The 25,031-nt window shown below is 37.4% G+C and overlaps 1 protein-coding gene across 1 annotated transcript in view; it reads right to left on the bottom strand.

The window, feature by feature from the left end:
• LOC133333781 (uncharacterized) overlaps positions 1-24,640 on the bottom strand; it is a 37,718-nt gene extending 13,078 nt beyond the window's left edge. The window contains exons 1-7 of the mRNA XM_061542070.1: positions 23,996-24,640; positions 23,291-23,545; positions 12,313-12,732; positions 11,410-11,670; positions 8,710-9,294; positions 2,832-3,133; positions 2,131-2,269 (exon numbers count right to left, since the gene is read on the bottom strand). Of these exons, the coding sequence (XP_061398054.1) occupies positions 2,131-2,269; positions 2,832-3,133; positions 8,710-9,294; positions 11,410-11,670; positions 12,313-12,732; positions 23,291-23,545; positions 23,996-24,640 (2,607 nt within the window). The remainder of the gene's footprint in view (positions 1-2,130; positions 2,270-2,831; positions 3,134-8,709; positions 9,295-11,409; positions 11,671-12,312; positions 12,733-23,290; positions 23,546-23,995) is intronic.
• Between the last annotated feature and the right edge of the window lie 391 nt (positions 24,641-25,031).

Below are 25,031 nucleotides of genomic sequence, written 5' to 3' on the forward strand. Positions count from 1 at the left end.
CATTCCATGTAAGTGTTTGTAAGGGTGGGAGAGTGCGTGCGAACACTTTTGTTTGTTTGTGTTGGTAAAGGTGAAACCTTAAGCGAAAATTGATGATGTGATTTTTATTTCATTTCCATTGTGCACTGCTACAGTTCCCAGTTTCCCATCTCCTCAATGGGAATCTTTACATTTTTTTTTTGGAAATTTATTTTCCTATTTCCTGTTCTTTCTTCGAAGTAGCCTTTGTTTGGTCAAACAATAAAAACATGAAGAATTTTTGTTCAGGACTACATTTTGTGTATTGTTTGGCAAAATGTTTTGTACACACTCATACACACACACACTCCTTGTGCACTCAGATATCGGTCGTATATTGTTTATTTTTATTCTTTATGTGACCCAAAGCCACAAGTTTCAAGTTCAGCTCCATTGTCCAACAGGTCCTTTTCCCCCCGTATTTCTTTATTTGTTGGGCACTTAAGTGTAATTAATTCATGCAATTGTTCGTTGGATGTTTCGCCTGTGTCCTGTGGCTGAACTTAATGATATTTTCGTATTATTCAAATACAAAGTAATAAATATGCTTCAATGGTCCGGAATGGGGAAATTGATTGTGGAATAATGGACGACCATGGATGTGTATAGAAAATTGAAGTTTCAATGAACTTCGTTTTTGTTATAAATTTTGTATTTAGCAAAGTTTATTGTTATTGTGTGTTGTTGGATGTCTGTAGCAGACATACATGAAGAAATAAAATCAACATGGGAAAGGGAAGACTAAATATTGTTTACAATGGAGAATGTATGCTTGGAACAACATAAATGTGGATTTTTCAATACCCAAGTAAGGATTTTTAAAGAATATTTTTGCAAGCATCCCTCCGTCATTGTATAAAGCCCTAAAAAATATTCTTTAAAAAATCCACGCCTTGCATAGAGCCTTGATAAAATATTCTTTAAAAAATCCACGCCTTGCATAGAGCCTTGATAAAATATTCTTTAAAAAATCCACGCCTTGCATAGAGCCTTGATAAAATATTCTTTAAAAAATCCACGCCTTGCATAGAGAGAGAGCCTTGAAAAAAATATTCTTTAAAAAATCCACGCCTTGTATAGAGAGCCTTGAAAAAAATATTCTTTAAAAAATCCACGCCTTATATAGAGAGCCTTGAAAAAAATATTCTTTAAAAAATCCACGCCTTGTATAGAGAGCCTTGAAAAAATATTCTTTAAAAAATCCACGCCTTGTATAGAGAGCCGTGAAAAAAATATTCTTTAAAAAATCCACGCCTTGTATAGAGAGAGCCTTGAAATAATATTCTTTAAAAAATCCACACCTTGTATAGAGAGAGCCTTGAAAAAATATTTTTTAAAAAATCCACGCCTTGTATAGAGAGAGCCTTGAAAAAATATTCTTTAAAAAATCCACGCCTTGCATAGAGAGAGCCTTGAAAAAATATTCTTTAAAAAATCCACGCCTTGTATAGAGAGAGCCTTGAAAAAATATTCTTTAAAAAATCCACGCCTTGTATAGAGAGAGCCTTGAAAAAATATTCTTTAAAAAATCCACGCCTTGTATAGAGAGAGCCTTGAAAAAACATTCTTTAAAAAATCCACGCCTTGTATTTTTTATGTTTTCATTATTGCTGCCCTGACTCTCCTCCCACATCAATGTTTCCTTTCTGTGGAAACCTTCAATGTTTTGGAAATTTCCTCACGTATTAAACAAAAATTCATTGGAAAACATGTGAAATGCACATTTGTCCTCATCCAGGTTAACTTTATGTCGCATTTCTGTTCTGTTTTTCAATTTGGGGAATTGTATCTGCAACAATAACCGAACATGTCGTCGTATACTTTTTTTGCTTTTAAATGACCTTTAAAAAATTCAATTGGATATTTTCTTCGAACTTTTTAAAAATACATTAAGACCGAGAAGCAGAGAGAAAGTAAAATAAAATGCAAATTTATAAGACATCAAAAAAAAAAAAAAGACAACAACAACAGTATTCGTATGAATGTCATCAATTGAAAGGACTATATAAACGAAAGGAATATACAAATTTGCTGCTGTTTTTTAAAGACGAACAACAACAATAAGAACAACATCAGAATTCCAATAACAAGTTGCAGCATCAGTACACTTACCGTACAGACTGTGGCAAATGTGTCCTCCGGCGATGGCAGAGTTGAGTAATCCAAACCCAATAAAATGACGGCAGTATAAACAAAAATACAGCCCACAGCAGTTATGTTGCTCAATTTAGGACTTGACAATTTAATGGCTCTAGAAAAAACGGAAGAAAAAGAAGAAGGGGTATAATGAAAAATGTTGGGGAAAAACGAGTAGCAAAAATCCAATAAAAAATACAGTTCGCGCGGGTGGAAAAAAAAGCCAACAAAGAGAAGTAAACCAATTAAACAAATCTTTAAACAAACTCACTCAAACGTATCCTATTTAAGCAGCTATCGCTTTCGCTCGTTATTCGAGTACACCCTCGAACAACAAGCATCGAACACAGGATATATAAAGCAAGAGCAAAAAAAAAAAAACAAGAAGAACAAGTAAGTAAACTAAGAACATGACCCCATAGTTTGTCATTTCCTTGTTTGTGCTCAACTCAAGAGAGGGTGTGCGGCGAGGAGCTGATTCTCAAAATTCATTACCAAACACAAACACTTTGACCATTCCCAGAGACCAACACTCCTTTGTCCCCTTTTTAATTTCTTTCCCCTCTTCTCTTACTTCCACAGCTCTTTTGACCCAACTCTTACATCTTTGATGGCCTTTTCTCACCCAATGTCACCTGCAGTAGCAGCATCCACCCCAACCGCACCCTAATACTTACTTTAATTTTCTAAAATGCAGGTTAAATGCCAGAAATGCCAATGCCATGGCAATGCCCACCGACGACAGTGTGGCTATCGTGTAGAATGCCATTGGCGCTATTGTCGCCACCCGAACCTTAAAGACTCGTTTTGCTATCGGCACTTGGCCGCCATGCCACTTAACTCGTTTACAGTGCGGACACCGAAAGTCCAAAGCATTCTCGGCCGGATAGTAGAGGGCAATGGGTTCCAATTGGCCATTTTGTATTTGATAGAAGGCGGTGGTGCCAATGCGATCGGGACCACTAAACGACACAGGACCCTGTAATGAAAAAAAGGGGGAAGAGGAAAGAAAATTGCAATATTTTAATATTTTTTTCTAATTAAAATGAAATTTTAAGAAACGGCACGTTTTCAGTATCAACAAAATTTTCGTGAGAACTATAAAATTTAATACTAATAAGAGGTTATGGGAGGGTGGGGGTTTTGGGTAATTAATGTTGATTGGAACTGTCACAAAATATTATGATTTGAGAACACACAAAACCTAGTAATAACCAGTGAGCGGAGCAGTATAGTTGGACGGGGCCGACCATACGATATCCTACACAACTGCCACGGAACTCAAATTTTCTGCGGATGTTTATTCCGAGACTGGGAAATATTTCGTGATATTTGCACCCTCTTGCCCGATTAGAGGTAAACAGCACCTTTTCCTCACACTGACATATTTTCCGAATATTACGAGTATTTAGTACAGCTATTATCCAGATTCCCTTCACCGTGGGTTGTGTTGTGATGTTCGGCTTTCATTTGAGGTCTATAGATCGACTCGAAAATAACACAAAAAATTAGGTTTTCGGCCCAATTCATTCCAAAATTATTATCTGATCATCCCCGAAAATTATAGGCGTTGTCCTTGACCATAACTGGAACCTCATGGAACATTTCAAAGCGATCAGCGCTATAGTTCCGCTCTCCAGAGTGATAATGGGTTACTAAATGATATAGGAATACGGAGATACCTGTAAATATTTAGATGTAACTCCCACATCCGAGCACATACAACAACATAATTGGTCTTAATTTAAAGGTCAACCACTCCTCTTGGATATAATATAAACTTGTCGGGTCTATGACCTTCAGGGGTAAATATATACGCCATAGAATACAAATTTTGTAATTTTTCACACAAAAGTCAGGGTCCATTTGACCCGCTAAATATTGACCGATCTTTCTCCAAACAGGCATGCTTATTCTTTGGCCCGATCCGCTTCTCCATGCAAAATTTCACGATGTTCGGACCATTGTTGCGGCCTCTGGAGCGATCAGAACAACCGACAAAAATTTAGTATTTGGTCCATTTCATCCCCTAAATATTAACCGATCTTTTCCATAGGGGTCTTCATTGGCCAGAACCCATCCTACATGCAAAATTTCGTGAAGATTGGTCCATAACTGTGGCCTGTATCGTGTTTACAAATTATAATGGACAGACAGACGGACAAACATGTCTAGATCGACTCAGCTAGTCGAGATACGACGATCGGTATACTTAAAGGTGGGTCTAGGACCAATATTTCGCGGCTTTACAAACTTTTGGGGCTGCACAAAGCTATAATACCCTGACAACATAGTTGTGTAGGGTATAAAAATTATTACCCTATGACACAAAGTCGAGTGGCGTGGAAAATTCTTTTCCTGCGAAGGAAAGCGCTTGGCGTTTATATAACGAACCTAAAAGGACAAATTCGCTCTAGGTCAAGTTTTTGAGGTAACTCTAAAGTTCACGAATAAAAAGCTTCAAATAATTGTTTGCAGCTACTGAACCAAATCTGAACCGATTTCAACAAAACCCTCCACACGCTGGGTGTCAATCGGCCTAACTTTGAGTCTTTGATGCACCATTTCCTTAAAATCGGACGAAACTATATATGGGATCTATATCTAAATAAGAATCGACTCCTACAAAACTTGGCACCACGTTAGGCTATACTAATTTCAGTACGTTATGCAAAATTTTCTGGCAAACGGCCTAATTTTGGGTCTTGAGTGCACAATTTACATAAAATCGGAAGAAAATATATATAGGAGTTATATCTAAATCTGAACAGATTTTCACGAAACTTAGAACACATCATTCAAGACTTAATTCAGTAGACTTAGACTTAATTCAGCTATATCAAATTTTGAGCAAATCGAAAAATATATAGGGGCTTTGGTACACCATTTACATTAAATCGGACGAAAATATATATGGGAGCTATATCTAAATCTGAATTGATTTTCAGGAAACTTAACAGACATAATTCTAGACCTAACTTATTACATTGTGCCAAATTTCGTGCAAATCGATAGATATATAGGGACTTTGGTACACCATTTACATTAAATCGGACGAAAATATATATGGGAGCTATATCTAAATCTGAATTGATATTTCCCAATTTCAATAGAGTTCGTTCTTGGGCCAATAAAAGAGACCTATGCCAAATTTCATCCAAATCACAAATTACATGGACGGACGGACATGCGAAAGTGATTCTTCCTACGTTTCATTTTGCCTGTTACAAACATATGCACAAAAACATAATACCCTGTACCACAGTGTGGTGAAGGGTATAAATCGAAAATCGGTAGTTATCATTATATGGGGGCTAGGCCTAAATGCGGCCCGATGTAGTTCATGCTCGAACCTGACGTTCAAGTGTTTTATCCTCCGGAAGTAGAATGATTACAACAGATGTCTAAATTATTTAAATCGTCTTCGAATTCCATACTTTCTAAGGTATAATCTGAAAATTTCGAGTAAAGAACATCCCGCTTTGGAATCTCCTATTGTGCAATAAGCCTATACAGAGATATCCCCAAAATGCGGAATAAACTATTTTAATATAGACGTAGCAGTATATTCGGACGGGGCCGACCCTATGATACCCTACACAACTAGAACGAAAATCTAAGTGCGGTTCTATCTTGCGGTTCTATATTCTGAGTCTGGGTAATATTTTGCGATAATTGCACCCTCTTGACTGATTTCAGGTTAACAGCTCCACTTTCTAACCCTGAGTAAAATATTTATGTCATACAATTAAAATTTGGTTACTAGGTCTTGATTGATTTGATCCTCGGAATATTGATCGATCAGTTGATCTAAACAGTCGTTCTAAGTATTTGGTCAGATCCCCTTCATCGTGTAAAATATGTCATGTTCTGCATATAACAATGGCCTCTAGAGCGACTAGAATATCTGACAATCTCAACATCACCGAAATTTATAGGCGACGTTCTTGACCATAACCGGAACTTCATGTAAAATATCAAAGAACAACAACTCCTCTTGGATATATTATCAAGTTCTCGGGTCTATGTCCTTCAGGAGTAAAAATATACTCCATAGAATGCAAATTTTGCCATTAGCCATAAATATTGACCGATATTTATCAAAACAGACATGCTTATTATTTGGCCCGAACCTCTTCTCCATGTAAAATTTTGCGGCCTCTGGTGCGACCAGAAAACTGACAAAAATTACGTATTTGGTCGATTTCATTTCCTAAGTAATCACCGATCTTTACCAAAAATAATATGGGTCTACACTAGCCAGAACCAATCCTACATGCAAAATTTCGCGAAGATTGGTCTATAACTGTGGCCTGTACGGACACACATGTCCAGATCGACTCAGTTAGTCGAGATATGACGATCGGTATACTTAAAGGTGAGCCTTGGACCAATAACCTACACAACTATGTTGTCAGGGTATTATAGCTTTGTGCAGCCCCAAAAGTTTGTAACGCCGCGAAATATTGGTCCTAGACCCACTTTAAGTATACCGATCGTCATATCTCGACTAGCTGATTCGATCTAGACATATGTGTACGTCCGTCTGTCCATTATAATTTGTAAACACGATACAGGCCACAGTTATGGACCAATCATCACGAAATTTTGTATGTAGGACGAGTTCTAGCCAAAATATTGTTTTTGTAATGATGCGTTTATATTTAGGGGATGAAATGAACCAAATACTACATTTTTGTCGGGTTTTCTGGTCGCTCCAGAGGCCTCAATAATGGCCCGAACATCATGAAATTTAGCATGGAGAAGGGAGATGCCTTTTTTGATTATCAAATGGACCTTGACTTTTGTGTTAACAGTTACAAAATTTGTATTCTATAGCGTATATATTTACTCGCGAATCATATAGAAGAATGATTCCAATTACATTTTCGTATGTACTCGGATGTGGGAGTTACACTCAAATATTTACAGGTGCTTACGTATTCTGATAGTATTTAGTAACCCATTACCGCATAAGAGGGCGGAAATATAGCGCTGATCGCTTTGAAATTTTCCATGATGTTCCAATTATGGTCAAGGACAACGCCTATAATTTTCAGTGATGATCAGAATAAAAATTTAGGATGAAGTGGAGCGAATACTTAATTTCGTTGTGTGTTTTCTAATCGAATATAATCCTAACATCACAACTCAACCCACCGTGAAGGGAATCTGGACAAGTAATTTGAATTTAATATTCGGAAAACGTAAGGAAAATGTGCTGTTGACCTCTAATCGGCCAAGTCGGGGCAAATATCACGAAATATTGCCCAGGCTCGGAATAAACATCCGACAATCCTATGTAAATTTTCAGTACCTCATCTCAATTCCTTCAGAAGATTGCGGGATTACAACGGACGGACGGACATGGCAGGATTGTTTTACCCTGATCGATAATATACATATATACTTTATAGATTGAGAAATGAATAGTTCGCTGAGATTCAAACGGAGAGACAAAATTAATTTACCCTCCATACTATGGTGGAGGGTATAAAAATGAGTCAGTCGGTGTTACAGACAGATATATCTTCAGCCTATGGTTTGCGGAGGTCTTTGAAATTACTCACCGGTTTTATTATTGGCTTTATATAAGGAATATATTTTTATCAAAGAGGTTATTCAATTAGCTTTAAATTTAATTTATAAGTTTATAAAATATAGGCCTTTTGTGGGGGAGGTAACACAAATAGTGGACCAATGAGTCTCATCTCCGGGCGTAATCTGCTTCTAAAAATAATAGATTGTACAAAGTTTGGTTCAAATCGAAAATTCCATTTGCCTGATATTGCATTAGGGGAGGTACCAGATAGATAGGCTCCGATTTTTGGATCTGATCTGGGCTTGAAAAAAATAATAGGTTGTGCAGATTTTGTTCAAATCGAATAGTCCGTTTGCATAATATTATAAAATTAACTTTTGCATAATTTTCACAATTTTGTGGGGGAGATACCGGAAAGAGTGCACCGATATTCCCCATCTTCCAACATGAACTAAGTTTGGAAGAAATATTACATTGTGCAAAGCTTGGATGAAATCGGTTACCCACTTCGAGAGTTTTGGTGCACACAAAACGGACGGACATTTGTAAATCGATTCCAAATTGTCTGAAACATGGGTTCTAAAACCAATATTTCGATGAGGCACATTTTTGCGTATCAAAGTGTATATACCCTCATTAGTCATAAGGCTGAGGGTATAAAAAACACATCAAGTTCGGTTAAATGTAAAGGGGAGACTTGAACGGTTCGTTCTGGATCAGACCTCGTATATAAAAACTTCGAGACTTTCCACATAAGAATTCATGGATTTATTTCCTATCATGTTACATGAATTTATTGTATTTCTAGACATTGGGTGACACTACTATTTGACGACCCCACTACAGTATACTTGCTTCCCTTATAATATTTCCAATACCCTTATTACTTCCCTCCATTATAATTTTGCCCCTCAAAACATAATATTATGCTAATTAAATTTTTCGTTAATGTTTCAATTATATTTTGTTGTTGTTTTGTTTTTTGTTAATTACAATTTTGTCACAGCACTTACCGAAACACCAAGAAAATCCAATTTGCCCATTTGCTGGAGAAATTCCGTTGCCATGTCACTGCGTGTATAATCGAAACGATCCAATTTGGATTGTTGCATCGGATCTTTGCGCCAACGGTCTTCGGCGGCGCGCAATGACAATGCAATGGCCCAGACGGCATCGTATGTTTGGGGAGCGTAGCGTGAAACGATTGTTGTGCCCAGCATGAATGAGGAGGACGACGAGGATGACGATAACGATGATGATGTGGATGTGGATGAGGATGTTACATCCTTTGTTGCTGCGGTTGCATCTGTCGCTGTCAGGTGCCGACTATGACCATCATTATTGGTGTGGCTGCCACTGCTGACTTTTGTTTGCTTTGTAACACTTTTTGTGGCTGCTTTGTTTGCGATGGCACTGCTGCGACCATTGCCGCCACCATTGGTGGCAAGAGAAGCATGTTTTCTGTGTTTTTGTTTTGGACTCGATGACTGCCACTGTTGTCGATGCTGTTGCTTTGTTGTGCCACTTCGGCCATTGTTGAAAATGTCATTGAATTTTTCCGATTGTTGTCGTAATTGCATGTAAAACATATCGTTATTCTGCAATAGAATTTGTACGGACACAGCACAGAGAAAAAAGAACAAGAAGAGGGGAGAAAAAGAAAAACAACAAAATGAGGAAATTTTGGTATTTGGTAAATATAAATTTCGATGGTAATTTCAATTTGGTAATATTGGTATTTGCACAAAGTGATTATATGAGGATGTCATGATGATTTTTATTATCGTTGATGGTTCGAAGAGGCGAAGTATTGGAATTTTAAGAAACAAAAAAGGTAGGACCCAAGGATGGTACTTTCTCTATATAAAAGACCGCCTGAACATTCTTTTATTGTAGAAATTCCTCAAGCCAGACACATGGTATCTTTTGAGAATATGCATAGAATTGCTTTCTAATTCGATTTATGCATGTCCGTCCGTCTGTCCATGTTAAATTGTAAACAAAGTACAGGTCGCATCTTTGATTCGAATTGGATGAAATTTGGCACAGCTCATTTATTTGGCCCAAGAATGAATCCTATTGAAATTGGGAAAATCGGTTCAGATTTAGATATAGCTCCCATATATATATTCGTCCGATTTTCAGTAAATAGTGCACCAACGTCCCTAAAATTCATTCGATTTGCACGAAATTTGGCATAGCGTACTGAACTAAGACGAGAATGATGTTTAGTGAAAATCGGTTCAGAGTTAGATATAGCTCCCATATATATTTTCGTCCGATTTAATGTAAACGGTGTAGCAAAGTCCCTATATATCTTTCGATTTGCACGAAATTTGGCGAGGCATACTGAATTAAGTCTAGAATGATGTCTGCTAAGTTTCGTGAAAATCGGTTCAGATTTATATGTAGCTCCTATATATATTTTCGTTCGATTTATTATAAATGGACCCTATATAGCCTTCGATTTGCACGAAATTCAGAATAGCCTATTGAATCGAGTCTAGAATCATGTCTGCTAAGTTTCGTGGAAATAGGTTCAGATTTAGATATAGCTCCCATATATATTTTCGTCCGATTTAATGTAAATGGTGCACCAAAGTCCCTATATATCTTACGATTTGCACGAAATTTGGCGAGGCATACTGAATTAAGTCTAGAATGACGTCTGCTAAGTTTCATGAAAATCGGTTCAAATTCAGATATAGCTCCCACTATATATTTTCCTCCGATAAAACAAATTAAATCTAGAATAAGCTGTATTGGAATATTGCGGATTATTATTTGTACATATGAAGATCTTCTGTATTTAGCAAAAGTGGTGACGGGTATCATATATTCGGCTGCGTCCGACTTATGAACTTTCCTTAGTGGTTGTTCCTTACTGGCGGTTATTTTGTTTTCTATAAAAAAAAACTCGTCTGGATTCTCCTGGAGATTGTTCCTATCTATAGAAAAATATCTTCAGGATTCTACAGGGGATTGTGTCTTTCTATGGAAAAAAATCTTCAAGACCCTCGTCAGGACCCTCCTGAGGATTGTTTTTTTTTATAGAGGATGCTTTTTCTATTGAGACAATCTTTAGGTCCTCTGAGGGTCCTCTAATGGTTCGGTTCTCTATAGATAAAATTTCTCAGGTTTATCTAAGGATGTTTTCTAGAAAAAATACCTCAGGACAACCTTTAGAAAAAAAATCCTCAGACCTTCCCTAGGATTGTTTTTTTCTATGGAACAAATTCCTAAGTTCTTCCTGAAGTTTGTTTTTTCTATAGACAATTTTTCTTAGCTCACCAAATTTTATTTTAGACAAAAATTCCCAGGCCTAAGATAATTTTGTTTAAAAAAGAAATACCTGCTACCCCGAGATTAAGTTGTATTCCGATGTTTTCCAATTAAATTTTGTGATTGACAAACCCTCATTTCTTTCATTCCCACTAAAGCGTAACACAAATTAGTTCAGAGGTCAAAAACTGTATATTTGGAATTTTCCAATCAAATTCGGATTCGAAACTTATTTATCCACCACACAACAACCACCATGTCAAACTAAAGCCTCCATTTGAAACATGTGTGTGTGTGGTAAATTAATTAATTTCCATGTTAAATGTGTTCCTGTAAATCATCCATCAGCCCCACTGCCAGTCACACAGTCGAAAAGTAGATTTTATGCAAAATTTTAATGATAATGAGCGAACATCTGCTCCGGTACTTACCAGGCCACTTAAACTGATGTTATTGCCAACGATGCTATTATGGGATGATACAATTATCAGATTTTCCACAGCTGTCTGTAATTCCTTGGCCGTGCAGTAGGACGTGGTGGAGGACAAATCATGCCACCACGGTGCACCCATACTTTCGTGTAAAATCCAGGCATAGTCGGCACCGAACATACGCAGTCGATATGCCTCGCAGAGGATATGAGGTGCCAGGATGGGCGAGAAACTACCGATTATAATTCGAGTATCACTTTCCTTAAGAAAAACAACAAAGAGATTTTTTTCAATGAATAAATTTGCATACATATGTAAGGGTGTGTGCACGTGTGCATGTTAGTTAGAAGTGAGTGTTAAAGGTGTGGGTATGAGTGTGTGTGTGGGATTGAAATTAAGTTTTTTTTCCTTTTGGCAGAAAAGTTGAAGAAATTAGCACATGAATAAATCTGTGTTGTTGAAAAGTTCTGCCACATGTTCTTTGGAAAATTGTGGCGGCACAAAGTTTTGTGTGAGAAACTGTAAATGAGCCAATATGGGTAAGCTAAGCTAAGGAGTTCTTGAATGAAAAACGGAACGGAAGCCAAGGATACCTTTATGCGTATCAAAATGAGATTCATATTTATTAACAATGGGTAGTGAATTACAAATGAGCTCCATAATGGTTAACAACTTATTTAGGATAAGCTACACATTCTGCGGAAGCATGTGGTGTGCGTGTGTGTGTTTTTCTTTTGTTATACTTAATCCACAAATAAATTAATATTCATATAAAAGTTTTCAATGAGGGATAAGAGGAAGAAATATGTGGGACCCTTAATTTACTCCTAATATACCTTACAAAGTAATTTTGCTATATGCCTAAATAATTAATAAACTTTAATTACATAGAGAAAAACTTACGCGCAGTAACAATAGCTGCTCCTTATAATCGGTGGCACCGAAAGTTATTGTGGCTGCACAGGAAATATTTGCTGCTTCCAATTCGGTGACTAAATCATTCACAGCCAACGAATGAATTTCTTCATTTTGTGAGAATGTGGTCACCGTGTCCCATTCGAATTTCCGTATAAATGCAATTCTGGCTGGGTTGTGTGAAGAGTCGGGCGCCACTGTTCTATAGAAATAGGGAAATTCCTGACGATCGCTCAACGCTGGGGACGTGGAACCAAATGAAACTTGTACGATATTCCAATAGGGTACAACTTTGGCAAGACTTTCGGTAACTTCGGAACAGGCAGAACCCAATAGCATTACCATGCGGGTGGAGGGTTGTGTGTAGATGGCATGAAAGAAACGATCGACACCGACACCGGGATCGCACTGAAATGAAAGGAACAAGTAATAAATACAGATTAGTCACATCTTAAAAAAACTAATAAAACCCGTTAACCCATTCTCGGTTTCAAAAAATCGATTTTTATATTCTACACAACTATGTTGTCAGGGTATTATAGCTTTGTGCAGTCCCAAAAACGCCGCGAAATATTGGTCCTAGACCCACTATTAAGTATAAAGATCGTCATGTCTCGACTAGATGTTCATTATAATTTGTAAAATATGAACTGTTTTGTTGTATGATTTGTTGCCATTTTAAAGGTAATGTCTCTCTCATAGAAAAGTAATGTATCTCTCATAGAAGTTCTGCTCTCTATTTGCAAAAATTTCTAGTAGTAGATTTTCCCTGGATACCAATTTTTTTATAAATAAAAAAATTTGCAATGCAAGAAAAATATGATAATCGCTTGGTGCCCAGTCCGGACTGTATGGCGGATGCATTAAAACTTCCCAACCAAGCTCCCGAAGTTTCTGGCGAGTCACTGTAGATGTGAGTGACCTAGCGTTGTCCTGTTGGAACACGACACCACTTCTGTTGACCAATTCTGGCCGTTTCTGGTCAATTGCTATCTTCAAACGGTTCAGTTGTTGACAGTAGAGATCATAATTTAGCTTTTGACCATATGGAAGCAAGTCATAATCAACAACAATCTCCTTCCAGTCCCACTAAATGCATAGCAGAAACTTCTTGGCCATTAGTCCAGGTTTGGCTACCATTTGAGGTGCTTCACTGCTCTTTGACCGCGATCGCTTTCGTACAGGGTTATCATATGTGATGCATTTCTCATCTCAAGTCACCATCCGTTTAGGAAATGGGTCTTTCTCATTCCGATTTACCAAGGCTTTGCAGATGGAAATTCGATCCATCCTTTTTTTGTTAATTGGTGTGGCACCCAAACATCGAGCTTATTTTTGAATCCAGCTTTGTGTAAATGGTTTGAAACAGTTTTATGGTCGACTTTTAGTTCCTGGGCGATGTTACGACTGCTAACATGCCGGTCAAATTCGATAGTAGTACAAAAAAAAATCCGGTAGTACAAAATGAAAAAATTCGCTGTTGGAAGCATATATTTACTATGAACAAAATTCATTTCGGGGGGGGGGGGGGGGGGGGCGGGCCCCCAGGGCCGCCCCCTGCGTACGTCCCTGTTCCATGGGGTAGGCGATGTGACTAACTAATTGGAATGGCTGTCATATGATGAAGGGTGAATAGCGGGTCAAACGAATCAAAAATTTGTTTGTGTAAAATATGAAGTAATTTTTTTAGACCAGGAAAATATGATTTGGAAAAGATGCCGTAGACGAGCTGTAGATCTCTAATCGGTTAAGAGAGTGCAAATATCACCAGATATTTCTCAGGCTCGGAATGTTGATCCGCAGAAACTTAAAGCTCTGTGGTAGTTGTTTAGGGTATTAAATGGTTCCGTCTGACTATACTGCTCCGCTTACTGGTTATTTAATATGAAACAATAACTTCTCAAGACTGTCTCATTACAATTTCAAGTGAAAATCTCAACCAATCTTTTATATGTGTAGCCGATTTACAGTGTCTGCCTCAATCGACGGCAACAGTGATTCTCAAACTCTAAACTCAAAAAAAAAAAAAATAAATAAATATTAATCCAATCGGTTCAGAATTTTAACACCCATGACATGAACTAGAATAAATCCAACCGGTGCAGAGCTTCCATATTTTCCAGCTCAGGTTTTGGCCGATGCGATATGCGATTATCCATGCCAAATTTTGCATAGCGTACTTAAATCGTCCGATTTTATGTAAATGGTACACCAAATCCCCTATATTCTATTCGTTTTTCAGGAAATATATGTTTGTCCGATTTTCTGTAAATGGTGCACTAAGTTGCCATGGTATGTCAGATTCAGATGAAATTTGGAATACCGTAATATAATGCAGCTTAGTCAGATTCTCTGTAAATTGTTCCCTATATTGTCCATGATTTGAATACCGCATTTTACTGACGTGTGTAAAGTATTCTTGAAATCAGTTCCCATAATGGGACACCATGTGAGCGGTAACAGCCACCTTTGAACAAATTGAGAAGGAGCCTGCAAAAGTGGGTCTGGCAGTAAATGGGTACCAAGTTGATGGTATCGATGCGCAAGATGTCCAGTAGACTCGAACCAACCTACAGCTTGGATGTAGGATAAGATTTTATATACCTTGGTTTCACCATAAATAAAACTAATGACATTAGTTTTGAAATTCGGAGAAGGATAGTGATGACCAACAGATGCTACTATGGTCTAAGTAAGCAGTTTAGAAACAAGGCCACCTTCCGCCAGAACAAACTCACACTTTACAAAACGCTGATACTACCCGTGCTGTTATATGGATCTGAAGCATGGGTACTTGCGCAAGCAGATAAGCAGCCCTTGGAGCTTTTGAGAGAAAAATTCTCCGAAAGACCTACGGGCCGATCTGCGTCGACGGTGAATATCGGCGTCGAATGAACCACGAGCTTTACAATGTATATGCGGAAATCGACATAGTCAGTCGTATTGAGCTGCAGCGACTACGTTGACTAGGCCATGTTGTGGGAGTGGATAAAGATGTCCCAGCTCAAAAGGCATATAAAAGCGAGTCTACTGATGGTTCACGCAGAAGGGGAAGGCTACAAATTAGATGGAAAGACCAAGTAGACGACAACATCTCGGAGCATAGACTTTCAAATTGGAGGTGATGGGCATAAGACCGACGCGCTTAGAATTCTTTTTTTAAGCTCGGTTTATGAAACAACTTTCTGCAACAAGCCACCTAAGTAAGTAAGGCACTATGTTATCAAAAATTATCCGATAGCAATGACATTTTTCACGGGGTGGCTTAGTGAGCCTGCAATGAGGTGTATTAAATTTCTGTTAAACCGTTTTAAAGATGTAAAAGGCTAACAGATAATACCTGATACTTAATGCACATCGCATCAAAATAAGTCTGGATTAACGTATATACAATTTGCTTTAAATCCCATATATTTCAGATATAGATATGTCTCCCATATATATTTTCTTCCAGATGTTTATACCCTCATCCTTATGGCTAATGAGGGTATATACACTTTGATTCGAAAACCAGTAAGGAAAGTAGTATAGTCGGGCTAAGCTGACTATGATACACTTCACCATTTTGGGTACATTCAACAGATGAATCCTAACAGACGTCGCGTTTTTGTTATATATCTATATCTGAACCGATTTTAGGGAAACTTGCCAGAGACTAATTTAGATTACTTCAGTACATTGTGTCAATCGGCCTAGCTATGGATCTTTTCACGAAGCTTAGCAACAACATTCTTAGCAACATAATTCAGTATCATATACCAAAATTCGTCCAAATCGAAAGATATATAGGGACTTTGGTGCACCAATTACATAAAATCGGACGAAGATATATATGGGAGCTATATCTAAATCTGAACCGATTTTCACGAAACTTGCCACAAGTCATACTAGACTTAATTCAGTACGCTATGACAAATTTCGTGTACATCGAATGATTTTCAGAGACTTTTGTAGTCTTTTTACCTAAAATCGGGCGAAACTATGTATGGGAGCTGTATCTAAATATGAACCGATTTTCACGAAACTTTACACACATCATTTTAGACCTTCTCCATTACGCTGTGCCAAATTTCGTGCAAATCAAAAGATATATAGGGAATTTGGTACACAATTTACCTTAAATCGGACGAAAATATATATGGGATCTATATCTAAATCTGAACCGATTTTTCCCAATTTCAATAGGGTTCGTCCTTGGGCCAAACAAATGAGCTGTGCCAATTTTATCCAATTCGGATCATAAATGCGACCTGTACTTTGTTTACAATTTAACATATAGAGATGGACAGACGAACGGACATGCATAAATCGACTCAGAAAGTAATTCTATGCATATTCTCAAAAGGAACTATGGGTCTATTTCGATTATTATTGCCTGCTACAAACATATGCACAAAGATATAATACCCTGTACCACAGTGTGAGGAAGGGTATAAAAATGAGCCAAGCCTATATCAAGTGCTAAAGAAGGTATTCTTGTGGTAAAATTTTCAATTTCGTTCTTACATCTTATAAAATTTACAATTCTGATTCATTTGTTTCTCATTGATGCATTTACTTACGAATAATTTCTCTGATTCCACCATACTCGGTTTAAATGGCTTCAACTTATTTCGCTTTAATCTATATCGCATCTGCTATCTTAAATACCATCCTACACCAGACATATGTTATGAGATGTGTATGACTGAAGCACCACTCTTTATGCGACAGATGTCTTTCGTTATTCCTTTAACAACACTTAAATGTGTGTGTATATATATTTAACATAAAGATGACCGTGTTCGAGTGGGTATGAATGTGCGTGTGTGTGTGTAGTAGATGTTTGGTTGTCTGTTCTGTTGTATAAGTTGAACAATACATAACGGTGCATACCTTTATGATTTTAGTTCAAAGGTAGATCGAGGTAGACATACTCATATACTCACAGACACACACACACACAAATTCAGTCACATAGTACTTTGGCATACTCATAAAAAATTCATACGAATTAAGCGTATGGATATTTGTGTTTGTCGACACATATATGTCTGTACTTTTATCATCATTATATGTTGTGACATTTATACCGGCATAATATTCTGCAGAGGAAAAAAATCTACGAATACCTCTAGCAGCAGTTACTCTTAATAACTATAACCGTAACCACAGCCCATCGAAACGAACACTTAATTATAAATTTATAAAAAATGGTTTTCCACATTTTTTACGGCTTGTGAAAATTTAACGGCACACAAACGCTGACGGTGGCTGGCTTGTGCCCCTAAACTTTTAGATAGCAACGAGTCTCTAACTTAATTAGCGTAGCATCAAAGGATTGACATTCGGCAGAGAATACAAAACGGCAAACTAGCTGAAAGCCAACTAAACACTGGCAACTGGCAGCGAAGGAAGTCATCTGTGGTGCACCAGGAAGTTTTGTCCGCTTTGCATATTTTTGTGTGTACTCGTCTCATATATGTGAACTACGTGTAATAGTAGTAGTTGTAGTAGTCGCAGTGGTTGATGATGGTTGTAAAATTTCGTTTAACATAAATGGAGGTAATTATACGAATATAAGTTGTTGCCACACTGTTATCCGGAATTCAAACCTCTGTGCAGAATTTGTGTTGGAACAACAACTGCAACAGCAACTACAACAACAACGAAAACCAACAGCAAAAAAACTTTTGCGTTACATTTAGTGGCAAATGTGGGATTTTGCAGGGACTTTTAGGTTTTGCAGCATTTTAAATATTTAATAATGTTGAATGCGAGAAGTTTCAAGCGGTTTTGATATAAAAGCTAATTAAATGTCCGTTATTGTCGGTACCGCTAAACGTATGAGTTATGTGAAGTTTTGTAACACAGCATATTGCTCATACGTTATGCAATAAATATGACACCCATGTGAATGTTTATGGAACTATGGGGACCAGTAAATTAATATGTAGTATATATGTTGCTGTAAACAAGTAAACAAGGAAATCATATACATATGTAATATATCACTTTTAAGCAAACTAAAATCATTGCAATTGAGACGGAGTTTTCGCGTTCATAGTGAAGTGTAAAGGATAAAATAAAACCATTGAGCGAAGCAGTATGGTAGCCAGCACAACTACCATTGAACTTTTACTTACTGCGGATCTATATATATTCCGAGCCTTGGCAATATTTCGTGATATTTACACCTTTTAACCGAATACATGTCAACATCACCTATTTCTTACCGTGACATCTATTCCGGATCATACCTTCCCGGATTAATTATTTCTACCATAATATTCAAATTTTGTTTTGTATTCAAGTTTCTTTATGTCAAAACAATCATACAAATTAGTTAGCCAGATTACTTTCCCCGTGTAATATTTGTAATGTTCGTATTATAATAGTGACCTCTAGAGAGACTAGAAAACCAGACAAACATATCTGAAGATCACCAAAAAATATTGGCGTCCTCCTTGACCATATTCGGAACTCCATGTAAAATTTCAAAACGATCCTTAGACATACTATCATCTCCTCCGGCCTATGTTCATCAGAAGAAAATATATATGCCATAAAATGCAAATATTTGTTATTTTTTCAAACAAATGTCTGGGTCCGTATAAACATCTAAATATTGACCCGTCTTTATTAAAAACCAGTGAGCGGAGCAGTATAGTCGGACGGAGCCGACCATATAATACCCTACACAACTTCCACGAAAATTTAACTTTGCGTTATTTGCACCTTCTTGAAACCCGACTAAGGGTCAACAAATATTACTAATATTCAGTAGACGAGGGCTGTAATTGTACAGATTCTCTTTACCGTGAGTTATGTTATGATGTTGGGCTTTCAATTGTGGCCTGTAGATCGACTCAAAAAAAAAAAAGAAAAATAAATAAATAAGTAACAAAAAATTTAAGTTTTCGGTCCACTTCATCCCAAAATTATTATCTGATCATCACCTTGACCATAACTGGAATCTCATGGAAATTTTCCAAGCTATCAGCGCTATATTTCCGCCCTCTAGTGTGGTTTTGGGTTACAAAATAATGTCTGAATACGTAAGCAGCTGTAAATATTTACGTGTTACTCCCACATCTGAGTACATAAGACCATATAATTGGTATCAATTTAAAGGTCAATCACTCATCTTGAACATACTATCAACTTTTTGGGTCTAGGTCCGTCAGGGGCAAATAAATATAGACCGATCTTTATCAAAACAGGCATGCTTATTCTTTGGCCCGATCCCCTTCTCCATGCAAAAATTCGCTTTGTTTGGGCCATAATTGCGGCCTCTGGAGCGACTAGAAAATCAGACAAAAATAAAGTTTTTGGTCCATTTCATCCCCTAAATATTGGCCCGAACCCATTCTACATGGAAAATTTCGAGAAGATTGGTTCATAACTGTGGCCTGTATCGTGTTTACAAATTATAATGGGCAGACGGACACACATGTCTAGATCGACTTATCTAGTCGAGATATGACGATCGGTATACTTAAAGGTGGGTCTAGGACCAATATTTCGCGGCTTTACAAACTTTTGGGCTGCACAAAACTATAATACCCTGACAACATAGTTGTGTAGGGTATACAAATATGTTTTTCTTTTGTCTAAATCACCTTCTCAATGCTAAATTTCATGGCGTTCGAATCACGAAGCCATTTAATTGTGAAAAAAAATCCATAAGGGGTTACATGTCCTTGGCGAGGATATAAAGAACTCAGAAGGAAAAATTTGTCGTGACTCAAGGGGACTCAAGAGAAAGCGACTAGAAGGAATGTGAAAAACTCTCACATCCGTGTAGATAGAACAATAAAATTCGTATCAATTTAAATTCTTTTCGGAATGGCGTCAAATTCTTCGGTCTGTGTCTTTCAGGAGTAAATATACACATACACCATAGAATACAAATTTTGAAATTTTTCACACAAAGGTCTGGGTTTATTTGCCCGCAAAATATTGAACGATTTTGAATAATGTCACCCCCTAAATATAACCGGATCATTACCAAAATAAATAGGGTCTCTATCGTGTTTACAAATTATGATAAACAGACGGACGAACATACATGTCTATATGGAATTAGCTCGTCGAAATATGATCGGCATACTGTACGATGAATCTAGAAACAATATTTCGCGGCGTTACAAACTTTTGGGACCACACAAAGCTATAATACCCTGACAACATAGTTGTGGGGTATAATTAGAAACTTATATTAGGGGTAATTAAGGATTCGATTTATTTTATGGATATTAAACAATTTTACAATAAAAATAAAATAAATAGAATATAAAACAACCAACCAAACTTAACACACGTTGTTCGGTGTGCTGCACTGTTTAAAATTTAATCTCGATCAGACACTCTTTGATGGAGGCTATGCTATATCTAAATCTGAACCAATTTCAAGGAAACTTGCCCGAGATTAATTAATATTAATTTCAGTACGTTGTGTCAATCGGCCTGCATGGTACTTTTGTGCACCATTTACATAAAATCTGAGGAATATATATATATATATAAATTTGAATCGATTTCAAAACAATTTGGCATACGTAAAGTAAAACATTGTACAAAATGTTTTGCTAATCGGCCAATCTTTGGGGTTTTTTGTGCAAATTAACATTAAATCGGACGAAAATATAATATATATGGGAGTTATAAATAAATATAAACCGATTTTCACGAAACTTAGCACACATTTATCAAGTCTCAATTCAGTTCGCTATACCGAATTTCGTGAAAATCCTATGATATGTAGGGACTTTGGTGCACTATTTACATAAAATCGGAAGAAAATATATATGGGAGATATATCTAAATCTGAACCGATTTTTACGAAACTTAACACACATCGTTCTCGGTTTTATTCAGTACGCTATGCAAAATTTCGTCCAAATCGAAGGAAATATAGGCACTTTGGTACACAATTTACATTAAATCGAGCGAAAATACATATGGGAGCTATATCTAAATCTGAAACGATTTTCAGGAAACTTAACACACATCGTTCTAGGGTTTATTCAGTACGCTATGCCACATTTCGTGCAAATCGAAGGAAATATAGGGACTTTGGTACACCATTTACATTAAATCGGTCGAAAATACATATGGGAGCTATATCTAAATCTGAACCGATTTTCAAGAAAATTTATACACAGCATTCTAGTCTCAATTCAGTACGTTATGCTAAATTTCGTGCCAATAGGAAGATATTTGGAGACTTTGGAGCAACATTTACATTAAATCGGTTGAACATATATATGGGAGCTATATCTAAATCTGAACTGATTTTCAAGAAATTTTACACACATCATTCTAGTCTCAATTCAGTACGTTATGCCAAATTTCGTGCAAATCGAATGATATATAGAGACTTTGGAGCAACATTTACATTAAATCGGACGAAAATATATATGAGAGCTATATCTAAATCGGAACCGATTTTCACGAAACTTAGCACACATCATTCTAGTCCTAAATCAGTCCAAATGGAAAGATAAATAGGGACATTGGTAAAGCATTTACATGAAATCGGACGAAAATATATATGGGAGGTATATCTAAATCTGAACCGATTTTTCCCAATTTCAATAAGGTTCGTCCTTGGGACAAATAAGTGACCTATGCCTAATTTCATCTAATTCGGATCGTAATGCGACCTGTACCTTGTTTACAATTTAACATGGACAGACAGACGGACGGACATGCATAAATCGACTTAGAAAATGTTTCTATGCATATTCTCAAAAGGAACCATGTGTCTATCTCGTTTCCTTTTGCCTGTTACAAACATATGCACAAAGACATAATACCCTGTACCACAGTGAGTTGAAGGGTATAAGTAGGATGGATCGAATTTACATCTGCGAAGCCTTGGCCAAACGGAATGAGATAGCCGCATTTCTTAAACGGATGGTGTCTGGAGATGAGAAATGGATCACATACGATAACTCTGAGCGAAAACGAACGTGGTCAAAGAGCGGTGAAGCACCTCAAACGGTGGCCAAACCGGGACTAACGGCCAGGAAGGTTCTGCTATGCATTTGGTGGGACTGGTAGAGGATTGTTTATTATGAGTTGCTTCCATATGGCCAAACGCTAAATACTGATCTCTACTGTCAACAACTGGGCCGTTTGAAGATATCAATTGACCAGAAACGGGCAGATTTGGCCAACGGGAAAGGCGTCATGTTCCACCAGGACAACGCTAGGCCACACATATTCACAGTGACTCGCCAGAAACTTTGGGACATACAGTCCGGACTTGGCACCAAAAGAGTATAATGTTTTTCTTGCATTGCAAATTTTCTTTAATGATGAAAAATTGGTATCTAGGGAGGATTGTGGAAATCGAGATGCAAATCGCAAATCAGGCATTCTGAAGCATGTTAAATAAAGTACCATAGTTCATATAAAAATAGTGGATTTCTTTTTCCCCAACCTAATATATCGATAATTCAATACTTCCCAATACCAAAGTTTATAACCACAGCCTCATAAACAATAAGGCTAGGGGTATACAAAAAACATAAGAAAATATATTTAAGGTATTAAATGATTTGACCTATTTTATGGATATTAAAATACTTTACTACCGAAGGGGATTAAATAAATAAAACATAAAAAAAAAATTAAACCCTTTCCCCCGCTACTCATTCTCCCTAATCATTTGCCTCAACCGCCATCATGGTTGTAATAAATTTTTACTATAACACAGAACTCCCATACCTTTAGCCGAGACAAAATAATGATTATAACGTTCAACAGGGGGGGGGATACCAATAAATGCAACAGATTCGCACGTACGTACACCCAACAAACGTACACATTGGAACTCATAGTCATATAGACGGCATCATAAAAATTTTCAATTTTTCACAAATACAATAAATTTAAATTGTTCGCAACCCTCCCGCATACCCCTCTCCCACGCGGTAACCATTGTTTATATAGAACACTCATACATACTCGTACATACCTGTGTATCATTTGTCATCAGTTCAATGGTATAGCCGGGCAATAGCTGTTTACGATTTATGTGCTCGACAGCCATTTGGGCAGCAATCAATTCGCTCAGACCTTCCGGTCGTGGTCCAGATTTCGTCGACAGTTCAAATAGACCGAGCAAAACAATTTTGCCGCGATTGTGTTGCAGATTGCTGCGAGTTAGGGCACGTTCCTGTTCGAAGACTTGATTTACTTTTAGATAGTGTTGTTGTTGCTGCTGCTGATGCTGTTGTTGTTGCCATAAGCTCATTGAAAGGGGTAGTTGTTGACTGGAGGAGGTGGGGGGAGTGTTGGCCGTGGTGGTATTGACAAATGAAATGGAAACATTTGAATGGTGTGTGGATGTTGTTGGTGGTGGTGGTGGCGACGAGGCATTTGGTTTTGTTGTTGTGGATGATGCCGACGATGATGAAAACGTTTTTGATTTGGTTTTTCGCAGCTTAGAAAAACGTCGTTGCCTTTTTAGCTGTTTGTCGGCATAGAACGATGATGGTGATGATGATGATGATGTTGAGGAGGGGAAGGAAGTGGTGGAGGAGAATGGTGATGACGATGATGGAATAATTTTCAATTTGGTTGTGTTTTTTATTGCTGTGGCTTTCGCTGACGATGAAAGGATAACGGCCTTAAGATGATTGTCATTGATTTTTGAATTTAAAATTGGAGTCGGGCCAACATTTGAATAGACGTCGCCTTTACGATTCGATGTTGGCGTCAGTGCCAGTTGGTGGTGGGGATGCGGGTGTTGGTGGTTTATTCCATTGCCAGACGATGGCCATTCAGTGTTAACTCTTTGTTTATTATTCATGTTTTTATTTACAGGACGGTTACTTTTGATTATTTCAGAGTGTTTATATTGCTTTTTAATTGCTGCTGGTGCCGGTGGTGGTAATGGTGGTACTACCATCACTGGCTTTGGGCCCTGGAGGGCCAAGGATTCGTTAAATTTAATTGACTTGAATGTTGACTGCTGCTCTTGTTGTTGTTGTGTTTGGTTTTGGTGCATTTCCCGACTAAAAGGGAAATATGAGTGGTTGTTGGTCATGCCAACGAATGCTTCTGCGGCTACGTCTGCTGCTGATGGTGGTGGTGACATTTCGAATGTCGCCACAGACGTCCTTGGTGATGGCACGAATTGTGTCATTACTGTCGTCGTCATCGTGCTCGTTGATGACGATGAGGATACTTCTGCTTCGGATGCTATTCTTGTCATTCCTACTCTGGTTGTTGTTGCTGTCATTGCTTTCAGTGTCTTAAGCTTGGTATTATTACACCTTGTCATGTTAATTGGTACAATAATTGCCGTTGCCATAATTACCATGATGTAAATGTAAATGTAGTGTTGCAGCAAATGGCGGGTATGTTGCCAGCGCCATCTCTTCTGTTTCGTTTTGGACATTTCGTTGTCGTCCGAACAGGCAGAAGAGTTACTTTTCCTATTGTTCTGGCTGTTGTTATATTTATTTTTGTTTCTGTTGACACTGGCCTTTTTATGCTCTCCTTTGTTTCCGCACGGTATTTATTTACAGACGGGGGGTTGTGGAATTTTGTTTGGTATCTTTTTGTTGCTGTTGTTGTTGGTGTAGGTTGTGTTGTTATTTTTTGTATTATTAAATGTTGGTGTAATGTTCTCATTAGCACATGTTTTGGCATATTTTTTGTTCAATTAAAAACATACTGACTGTTGTTTTTTGTTTTGTGAAGAATTAAAT

The sequence above is a fragment of the Musca vetustissima genome, unplaced genomic scaffold, assembly GCF_032173495.1.
Source record: "Musca vetustissima isolate MV318-11 ecotype Yass unplaced genomic scaffold, APGP_CSIRO_Mvet_v1 utg134276, whole genome shotgun sequence".
Lineage (NCBI taxonomy): Eukaryota > Metazoa > Arthropoda > Insecta > Diptera > Muscidae > Musca > Musca vetustissima.